At 48.2% G+C, this 11163-nt stretch overlaps 1 protein-coding gene across 1 annotated transcript; it reads right to left on the bottom strand.

Annotated features, from left to right (window-relative positions):
• Positions 1 to 5103: 5103 nt before the first annotated feature.
• LOC123405071 (coniferyl alcohol acyltransferase-like) lies at positions 5104 to 5985 on the bottom strand. Its single transcript, XM_045098922.1, has one exon. It carries the CDS (start codon positions 5983 to 5985, stop codon positions 5104 to 5106), a length of 882 nt encoding a protein of 293 aa, XP_044954857.1.
• Between the last annotated feature and the right edge of the window lie 5178 nt (positions 5986 to 11163).

Here is an 11163-nt window from a genome sequence, read left to right as displayed (position 1 = left end):
TTATCGGCCAACATGGCCTTACGAGAGCGCGGCACGAAGCTTCATTTTCTTATCGGTGCCATGAGACATGTCTAAGTCAAGATTCCCAAGGCATTGATAGAGGTGGGAAAAGTCATGGCGGCTTCGATTGGAGGTCTTGAAGCTTCGGTGAATGAGTGCATTGAATGGGGTGAAGAATGTGTGCCATGTGAATGGTGATTTGTAATAGTGGCCTCGGCAAGCATGGGCGACAACACTAAAGGATTGCATTTTTGGTGGTACTTCTCGAGTATCCCTATGGTGAAAACCCAAAGTCTAACCTTTATTGCTTGTACCTGACAATGCCCTTGTTAAAGGCATTGTTTGGGTGAACTCAGACTTTCTCCGGGATGAAAACCCAAGATTTTTGATCGCGCAACGACAACGATTGTGCATTGTTTCATTATTAAAGGCATTGTTTTTGGAAAACCTTTTTTGTATTCTCAGTGTTGTCTTTGGTGGTGGTTAGAGTGTTGCTGCTGCTAATGATTGTTCATCGTGGCAGTGTCTTTTTTCTTTCTTCTGTTTGTGTGTATCCTTGATGTTTATCGACATCTTGTTAGTACAAAGGCCGGGTGTAATCGGTATCTTTATGATATTAATATTTTTTTATATAAAAGTGGGGCATCTTAAAATGGAAACATTTGTATACGGCCAACCGGCTCAACTTTGGACCGGTTGGTCGTGCGATGCTCCATTTTTTGAACTAATCGTGCATCTAACAACTACTACCTTATATACTCAGCTGATCTATCTCTCCTGAATCGATCATCGCTCATCTCCTACTCCCCCCTCGTCGACGGCCGCCCACCTCCTGCCCTCCCACACGCCCACCCACAAATCTGCCACCGTACATTGGATTTGATGTGACCAGTCTGCACTCGTCGTTTGCTACCCCGGCCTTGCCACAAGCACATCGAACACTGACAAGTTCGAGGCCATGAGTTACGAGCTATGCCCCGGGCGTGGCGTTGCATGCTGCAGCCGCAGCAGGCGTCGTTGCTGGAAGTGGCAGTCTCCGGAGCTGCAATCGGAAACAGCCGGCATGCGAGGTGCGTTTCTGGTGCCGTGGTCCCGTGGAGTCGACGTGCTATACAAAAATGCTACACTGACGTAAAACTCCTAATCGTAATGTTACTTAACTTTCTTAAATAATCTCTTCTCCCCCTTGTGATTTCAAGTGGGTGAGGTTCTTCCTTAATAAATATCAATTAAACGAGGACACCTAAGCAATTAGATTAGTTTACGTAGCATTGTTGCGTGCTACAAACGATACGATTTTGAGCTACAACTGGCTTTTCCTTCTGGTAGAAATAGACGGGATTTTTTGTTGTTGCTGGCGACAGTGAGGCAACTTTGTTGGAATTGGATTTTTTTTCTTCCTGTAACAAACCAAAAAAAATTCAACCGAAAATGCGGACGATTTTTTTTTGCTTCAACCCAATGACGGCGAGGTATTATTTGCTGGAATTGACATTTTTTGACAACCGGGTACTGTTATTCAAAAGAAAAAGGCAAGGGCTCCGTACCCTCCTGGATTCTGTCGGATATTGAAAAGAAAAATAGACTACCGTCAAGTGACACAACCGACGGTAGCTTCGGAGACTACACCCAGTGGGTGCGTTCAACGCGCTCTCACTATCACCCAGCGGGTGTGCCTCTAGGCATGCCCATTCGGGACTCATACCAAGAACCAAATTCAAAAAATACTAGCGTGAAGAACTTACCCCAATGTTCTTCGCCACAGCTTCACTCGCGTCATATTCCTTCTTCAATTGCCCAGCCATCACGTCCACCTGAGCTAAGACCTCCTTGCGCGCCTCCTCTTTACCTTCTGAGGTCGGATGGAGCTGGAAGAGATGACGAGGTGGTCAGCGGATATTGTTCGAGTGACGCCCCGGCCGAAGCGGACTCTTGCACCACAAGAGCATTGTCTTTGATGTTCGCTCGGCTGGGAGTCGGAGCCTGCCTCAACACTTCTCGAGCTGCAATTTCGAATGGATTGCTGGAAAAACTCTAGGATTACCTTTAGATGAAGCAACGTCAACGTCAGCTCTACCCTTGTTAGTAGTCTTGGGATCCATTGAAGCAGTCGAAGTGTCAGGACTGCAGCAGAAACAACAAAACCCGATCATCACTCGGAAGACATGGTTCAAATCAAGACAATTCACTCGGTGAAGATACTTACGCCGAAGCCACAGGCACGTCAACCTTGAGGCGCAGCAGGACAACCTTACGAGACTTGGTGCTTGAGATCTTGGGTTGCTTGGCGGCCTGCTCCGATAGGGCCTCAGTCTCGCCCCGACCTCGTTTGGAGCTACGGGTTGGCATGGTTGAGGCACTCGACTTTACCGCCGACGGAGTCTTTGAAGTGCCTGCACAGACCCTAGGGTCCTGGCGTGCCTTGGATCGGTTCTCGTCCTGTTTCACAACCTGGACTTCGTCACACGTAGAAGATTCCTCCTCATCGCCGCACTCCTCCTCGCTCTCTTCAGTCTCCGCATCGTCATCAGCGTCGTCCTCAACGTCCTCCGAGCCCTCCGGGAGCTCGGTGTCTTGGTTCTCCGTATCACTCTCCACGTCAATCGGCGAGCGACTAACTGCTGGTATGGTGCTAACCAGCCCTATGAAAGCCTGCCGAATGAAAGAAGCAAAACCATAAGTCGTAGTTAAAACAACAAATAAGTTCACTCGGTGCAGGTCTTCAATGACTCACCTCACTCGACTTGTTATCCACCGCGAAGGGTTGCACCTGCCTGGAGCCTCTGGGGTTGTCCCTCATTGGAGTAATGGCCATGATCTTATTCTCCACCGCCTCTTCATCGAGCTCCTCAGGATGCACTCGGGTATGATCATCCGACCCCTCATACTTCCACATCGGGTGAGCTCTAGCCTGAAGGGGTTGAATCCTACACTGGAAGAAAACCTCCAAGAGGTTCATCCCGTTCACCCCCTTTCGGATCAAAGACACCACTGCTACCGTCAAGTTCTCTGCGTCGGTCTTCTTCCCCGTGGAGAAGGTCAAAGTAGGATCCGAGTGAACCCTATCAATTGTGAAGGGAGGAAGACCCGACTCACCTTCGCCGACTGAAACATCTCGACAGCTAAACCAATAGTCCTGCCAGTTCTTCACCAAGTCCGGGAAGCTCATCTCAGGGAAGCTATTTCTGCCCCTAAGGTGGATGCCTAAACCGCCGCAAAGCTGAACTACATTGGTCTTTCCCCCCAGGAAGGAGTCTTCTTCACGGTCATCACTCGACATGTGAACAAGCGCTTGAACAAGCCCCAATGCGGATGCCATCCGAGGAACTTCTCGCACAAGGACACAAACGCAGCCAAGTACGAAACAACATTGGTACGGAAATGATGAAGCTGAGCCCGAAGAAAGCAAGGAATGCTCGGAAGAAAGGGTGCGGTGGCAGAGAGAACCCTCGCTCCATGTGGATGACCAAGAGCACCCGCTCGTCGTTCTGGGGCTCCGGTTCGATCTCGCCATCCTCAGGCAGTCGACAGCTCCCCAGGGCTATCAAGCCCTTGCCCTCCAACTCCCGCAAACGTGCCTCCGTGACGCAGGATGGCATCCAGTCGCCCTCGATCCACCCCCGCAGAAGCACTCGGGCGCTCGAGGAGGATCCATGCGACCCCCTCTTGGCTCGCTCGGTCTTCGACGTCGCCCCTTTGCCATGGTCGGCGGCGGAGAAGTAGAAGCTGGAGATCGACGGAGACAACGGGCGATTCCGGTCCTGGGTGGCAAGAGGCAGGAACGGGGACGGGAAGAATTTAGTCTTAGGACACGGTTCCTTCCCTCTTTCCCCCGTTTCGGGCCTTAAATACCCAACGGCACGAAATCCCCATCGAGCACATCGCAAGTAAAAGAAGAATCTATAATATCCCGGGGATCACGCGCACTGTAGCGCGACGGCGACGTTTCAGGCGTAGAAATCGGGTCGCCGCTCCACTACATCCACTATCCGCGTCTCCATCGAAACTGCCGCCGCGCGCCCCCCCTTGATTAAAAAAATCGTGAAAAATCCGCTCCACCTCATAACTCGAATGGATCCTGTATCCAAGTCGCGTGACAAGGTGAGTCGAATGATCTTTTTGCCCGTCCTCCTGCGGGACCCCGATCACTCGGGAAATCAATGAGGCCGACCCGATCGTCCATCCCTCAAAACTGGCAGGGGTCCATCCCCACTCGTCGATTGAGCTCGCGGAGTTCCGAACACTGGTATGCTCAATGCACGAAATCTATCTTCCCGAAAGATAGTCCTTCATCGCCGTCTGCAGCCGTATCCGTATGGCTGGACAGTCGGAATTCATCACTCTAGAATCCGTGGAGGTTTGCTGAAAGCCCTAATGACCCAGCTCCCCACTGCAGCTCAAGAATTTCCAAGACTCTGAAGACATCGAAGGAAGTCATTCACTCGGTCTGCAAAACCTCAACCTAGTCGGGGGCTACTAATGGGGTTGTACCTTAGGGGTAGGCCTACATATTCTTAGGCCCACCCAGGACCCCCGACGAACATAAATATCCTACAAGTTACCGTTGAAGCCTCGACCTCACTCGGTTCGATGACCGTCACTCGGACAACCTCACGTCAGTCGGACACATCTCGTCACTCGGCCCATAACAAGGTGATGGAGCCGAAGAGGCAGCAATGGCTAAGAACTTAATCCATCACATGATGTACAGTGTAGACCTATGTTACTAATAACGCCAGGGGTTAAGGCTGCCTTAGGTGGTCGGTTGTGTTAGGGAAAAGGGTAATCTTACCAAAAAGAAGTATATATTGGACGATTGAGGGAGAGAAGACCAATGGCATAAACTGCCCAAAATCAATCTGTTTTAGTACCGACAACGACATTTCAAAGGCATAAGCTACATTGGAATGTTTTTAAACTTACAGATCGGAATGGCACTTGAAGTTGCCTATTTTATACTCACACTGCCAACAAACAAATAAATTTTCACTTCATTTTTTTTTTGACAAAGTTCGTGAATTTAAAACAAATAATAAGAAGTAAAAAAATAAAAGCAAAAAAGAGGAGAAGAAATTAAATAAAAATGAAAAGCGACAAAATTTTTCAAAGCCGTCTATAATGGCCAAGGCCGAGGAACTCAGCGGTGAGAGGCTTGAAGATGCGGCACTCGTCGGAGTCGAGCGCGGCGGCGAGCCTCGGCCACACATACATGTCGACGAGCCAGCCGTCGCCTCCCGGGCGCGCGATGATCTGCACGAAGCCACTGCACAGCCTCCCGCAGTCCTCCCCTGTGGGCATCGTCAGCGCGGCACGCCCGAAGCCGAAGTCGGTGTCCAAACTGAACGTCGCGAACGAGGTCACGGTCACCGCCGGGCTACCCAACCCGACGCAGGCCGTCTCGACGTACTTGGTAGCCCTGTGCTCCTCCACCCAGTCCACCTGCTGCTGGAAGTGCTCGTCCGTGGCCGTGGACCTGATCGTCTCGCGCACCGTCGACGCGATGTCCGGGAGCGGAAGCCGGCGGGTGTCCTCCACCCTCGCCTCGGCCACCGCGAGCGTGGTGACGTTGCCGATGTACTCGCGCTCCCGCATCGCCGCCTTGTACCTCGGCGCGGCGAGACGGGGCCGCCCGTTCACCCACCAGCCCATGCGGCAGCTCTCGTCGGACGCGCCCACGACGGCGGCGAAGGCCTTCCACAGGTACGCGGACACCGCCTCGAGGCGGGTGGCCACCACGCCGTCCTGGCTCGCCTGAGAGCGCAGCGTCTCGAGGTCTCGCGCCTCGACGTAATACGTGCGCTCGACGAAGGAGCACTGGGTAGTCAGCGCATTGACGAGGTGCTCGCCCTCCAGCGGCGAGAACTGCTCGCCGAACGAGGGGCTGTAGGACGGCGGGGCGCGTGGGCGGAACACGGAGCGGTCGTGGTTGACGGCGGCGGAGAGCGTCCCGGAGCGCGCGACCTCGGACCACGCGCTGGCGATCATGCACAACGAGTACCCGTCCGTGAGCACGTGGTTGCTGGCCCACGCCACGGCGAACCCGCCGCAAGAGAACGACACCAGCTGCACCGACAGCGCGACGCCGGCGTCGTACTTGATGGGGACGCCGACCTCCGCCAGCGACGCGCCTAGTTGGCCGTAGTCCAGGCTCGCCAGGGCCACGCCCGCCTCGGCGAGGACGAGCTCGGCGCCCTGGTTGTCGCAGTTTAGCATCTCCCTGCGCCCGGACCGCGGGTCGACGACGATGCGGCCGGTGAGGGGGAGGAAGTGGTCGAGCAAGGACAGCAGCTTGGCCTCGAAGGCCGCGACGACGTCGCCGAAGCCGCCGCCGGAGGAGGGCCGCCGGTAGGCGCAGAAGAGCGAGGCGGGGATGTTTTGAGGGGGCGCGGGCCAATAGCTCCTGTGCGACGTCTTTCCTGGGAATTGGAAGAAGTGCGACATCTTTCGATGAAATAGCTCTCGTGCGACGGTTTGCAGGGAGAAAATAGCTCACGACCACACATGCGATAAAACCTTAGTCAACTAGTCCAATTTGCGTTAAGTCATGTCTTACCTAATTTGGGCCCAAATTAATTAGCACCGCATCTCGTGAAACTGCCCGACTAGAGCTGTCCGAAACTGCCCGACATCTTCAGCTCCGGCAGCGGCTACGATGGAGGAGCCCTCTTTCTCGGCGTAGCCCGGTGGCGGCGGCGGCCATGGTGGTAAGTGAATTCAATACTCTAGTCCCAATCCCCTCCGCCTTGTAGATCCGAGCTCTCTGTTTTGCTTGGTGAAATCGATAGAAGGTGAGAGGGGGCGGCGCGGTGAGAGGAGCCCGTGGTCAGGTCGAGAAGGAGCCGTCAGATTCAGCTTCGAATAGGTAACACGCCTCCCTTCCGCCCATTTTGTGAGTGCGATTGAAGGCAATCTTTGCTCTGTCTGACACTGCCCGCCCGCCTATAACAAAGGGAATGCTGCTGAAACATTTGAATTTGCAATCAATTTCTTTCCATCGACGGCAAAATTAGTTGATGGTAGCATTGAGAACATCCAGAGAGACACAATTGTGAAATGGGAGGTTGATTGTGCAGAAATTGATCCCAATGAGATACAGTCGATGGAAGAGAAGGCAGTGAGGAAATTGGTGGAGAAAATTAGGGAAACTGTGCTTTGGGGTCCAGAGCAAGAGGTTTCACTATTGCGGTATGATGATTTCAAAGGAGAGTATGTCAGAATTGAAGATGGTGAAGATATTGTTGTTGAAATCGATAGGCAAGAGGGCTGGGCAAGCCTTAGGGCTGAATTTTTTCCTGAGCTCATTGATCTGAATATTGACTCGAAGGTAGGTTATGTGCCGTCACACTTGGCTATGCAGAAGGCAGATGATGATTGGGCTTCGCAGAGGCATATCGTTCCCATTATTACGGATCTAACAGTAATAGTCGATGGAGCTAATGCACATGCAGAAGAGGGAAATGTTAATGTTGTTGATTTGAATGCAGTTGAGTTGGAGGAGCCTACTGATTTGGTCATTGCACCAATTGCTGACACTGAGATGGCCAAACTATTTGGCATTCCAGTCGATGACAGAGATGAGGAGGAGAGGGATGAAGCTAATACAAGTGATAATGATGACAAAGAATTGAGTGATGTAGATGAACAGTTGATGAAAGATGCTGCAGATGATGTAGATGATGCACATGATGAAGAGCTAGTGCATGTGTATGACAAGGAAAACCCTGTCATTCGAGTGGGGAAGTTGTGGCCAAACATGGATGAGTTCAGGTTGTCTTTCAAGACTTATGCAGTCAGACATCAGTTTGATGCCAAGACAATTTGGACTGATAGAAAGAAGTTTTATGCTAAGTGCAGAGGTTTTGATGGTAGTGGTAGGAGGGCTTGCAAGTGGTACATATCTGCTAGACTGTAGCCTGATGGAAGTACTGTCAGGGTTAACCAAATCCCTAATAAACATACTTGTCTCACAAGTTCACAGAAAAAATCAAGCATGACATCACAGATTTGGGTTGTAGAAAAGATAACTCCAATTTTGGCCAAAACACCCAACACTACTGCAAAAAGACTACAAGTAGACTTGGAAAAGTTGTACCCCATTAAACTGCATTATACCACAGTGTGGAAGGCTAAACAAAGGGCAATGAAGAATTTGTATGGTGATTGGGCAAACACATTTAGGCTGCTTTCCAATTTCAAAGCAGAGGTGGAGAAAAGGTCACCTGGCAGTGTTGTCGAGATAGATACTGAGGTATCAGAGGATGGCAAGGTTTATTTCTCCAAATTTTTTATGGCTTTAAAGCCTTGCATCGATGGCTTCAAAGCAGGATGTCGTCCATATTTGAGCATAGACTCATCATTTTTGACAGGCAAGTGGAATGGTCAGTTGGCAGCATGTAATGCTCTAGATGGACATAACTGGATGTTTCCAGTTGCTATTGGCTTGTTTCAGTCAGAGATAGAGGCTTCATGGACATGGTTCATGATGCAGTTGAAAAGAAGCTTAGGGCCAGTGTCACCTTTGGCAATACACACAGATGCATGCAAAGGTCTAGAAAATGCAGTTAAAAATGTGTTCCCACATGCTGAGCAAAGGGAGTGCTTCGGCCATTTGTGGATGAATTTGATCAAAAAATTCAGAGGAGATGAATTTGGGAGAATGTGGCCACCAGCAAGATCTTACACTAAATAGACACATTCATATCATCTTAGTAAGGTAATGGCAACATGTGAGGAGTTTGGTACATGGTTGAACACCTACCATTCTTTATTATGGTACATGTTAGGATTCAACACTGCCATCAAGTGTGACCATATCAACAACAATTTGGCAGAAAGTTTCAACAACAAGGTGAAGCAGCTAAAAGATTTGCGTGTGCATGACATGGTTGATCAAATCAGGATCATGCTCATGCGGCTGTGGGAAATGAGAAAAAAGATTGCTGATTGTCTGCAAGGTGATAAACTTCCAGCAGTGGTGCAACAGGTGGTCAACAGAAGCAGAGGTCTTACACATTTGTCTGTTGAAAAATCATCACTGTGGGGTGCTGAAGTTAGAGATAACAAGACTGAAAGGAGGCATGTTGTTAACACTGAATTGCATGATTGCAGTTGCCTCGAATGGCAGGCCACTGGTAAACCATGTGATCATGCCATTCTATTCTTAGCCGGCCAACCAAAGATAAATATGCATCCATATCTGCATGAGTATTATTCGGTAGCAAAATTCAGAGCTGCATATGCAACTCCAATTCCACCTCTTACAGATCAGGAACAGTGGCCAGAAGTGCCTCTTGAATATTCCATGTGTCCTCCTCTAACAAAAAGAAAGGCAGGCAGACCTAAACAGAGTAGATTCAAAGCATGGTTTGAAAAAGGTGGGAGTAGTAAGAAGGGCAAGAAGGACAAGAAAGATGCAAAGCCAAAAAGGGCTCAAAAGGGTAACAAAAACAGATGCAAAAGGTGCCAAATACTTGGGCACAGAGAGGGATCGAGACTATGCATTTTCTCTCCTCCTAATCCGAGAAAGTATGTGCTTGTTTATTTGTGTTTGTTCATATTCTGATTTTGTTTAAATTATAAATATGTGGCATGCTTTGTTGTTTTCAGGAGGAAGCTTCCAAGTCAGCCTATTGTTGTTGAACAGTGTTGGCCAACAAAAAGAGCAAGAGTGAGTGGCAGCAGAAGGCAAACAAGTGAGTGGATGGAACAATTTGGTGCTGCAAGTGACGAAATTGAAGCTGCGCACACTGTGAAACTGTCGAAACTGAAGCTGTGCACACTGTCGAAACTGAAGTTGTGCACACTGTCGAAACTGAAGTTGTGCACACTGTCGAAACTGAAACTGAAGCTGTGCACACTGTCGAAACCGAAGTTGTGCACACTGTCGAAACTGAAACTGAAGCTGTGCACACTGTCGAAACTGTCGAAACCGAAGCTGATATCGAGTTTCATGAGGCGATAGCATCGAGTCCAGTGAAGAAAACCAAGATGATCAGTGAACTTGTGTGTGCAGTACAACCAAAAACAAGAAATGCCAAGGCGAAGAAGGGTACACGGCGTGGTCGGAAGAGATAGATCTGTTGATCATTTGAAATTTATGGCATGTAATAAAATTTGTTGGGCACTATGTGCCCATGTACCCACATGTTTCCATCAAAACTTGTTTGATTATTATTCTTTTCAAACTGAATTTCAAATTTGATGAAAAATAAAAATTTCGGTTTAAATTCAAATTTGGAGTAAGTTGAACTTTTGACTCGGGTATGATGTTTCAATGCTACCACAACAACTCAAATATGGTTGTTATGTCATCATTCTGAGCTCTTTTGTTAAGTTAGAGCCATAGTCATGAAAAATGTGTGACAAACGACCTCATAAGATAGGGTAAACGCCATCTTCTTAAAGGCATTTTTCTGCAAATGTATATAAACCATGTTTATGTATATTTTTGGTTGCTATTCAACATAATAGGACTACGGGCACAAGTTTTGATTTTTTTTTGATTTTTTTTGAATTATTTGTGCTCATTTGAAAAATAGTCAACTTTTTCACAAAAACGTTGACCGACTCAAAATCAAAGTTTATATTTTTGTTTGCTAAGTATGTGATGTAAAATGACAATGTGTGCTGGTTTTATATTTTTTTGATTTTTGTTGTATTAATTTTGTTCAACCCTAGCTCATTTCGTCGATATCGTGAACGTGTGAATTTTGGTTTTAAACTTTGCATATAAAAAATTTCCATTTTTTTATAGCAACTTAGTTGAATAAGTACACAATGTGCGCTGGTTTTGTATTTTTTGAATTTTTTTTGAATTACTTATGCTCTACCCTAGATCATTCCATCAATAACATGAATTGTGTGAATCTTTTTCATTTAAACATGGATATAACATGAATCAATTGTTTTATAGCAACGTAGTTGCATCAGTAAACAGTGGGAGAAAGTTTCATATTTTTTTTGATTTTTTTTGAATTTTTTATGCTCAACCCTAGCCCACTGCAACCCTAAACCCCGAAAACCCCATCCTAAACCCCTCCATAGTACATTGTAATTGTAACAAAATCCCATCTTCTTGAAGGCATTTTCCTGCAATTGTATATATACCATGTTTATATTTTTTTTTGATTGCTATGCAACATAATAGGACTATGGGCACAAGTT

The sequence above is a fragment of the Hordeum vulgare genome, chromosome 6H (assembly GCF_904849725.1).
Source record: "Hordeum vulgare subsp. vulgare chromosome 6H, MorexV3_pseudomolecules_assembly, whole genome shotgun sequence".
NCBI lineage: Eukaryota > Viridiplantae > Streptophyta > Magnoliopsida > Poales > Poaceae > Hordeum > Hordeum vulgare.
The sequence above is the reverse complement of the archived record's forward strand: the minus strand, read 5'-3'. Positions and strand labels throughout refer to the sequence as shown.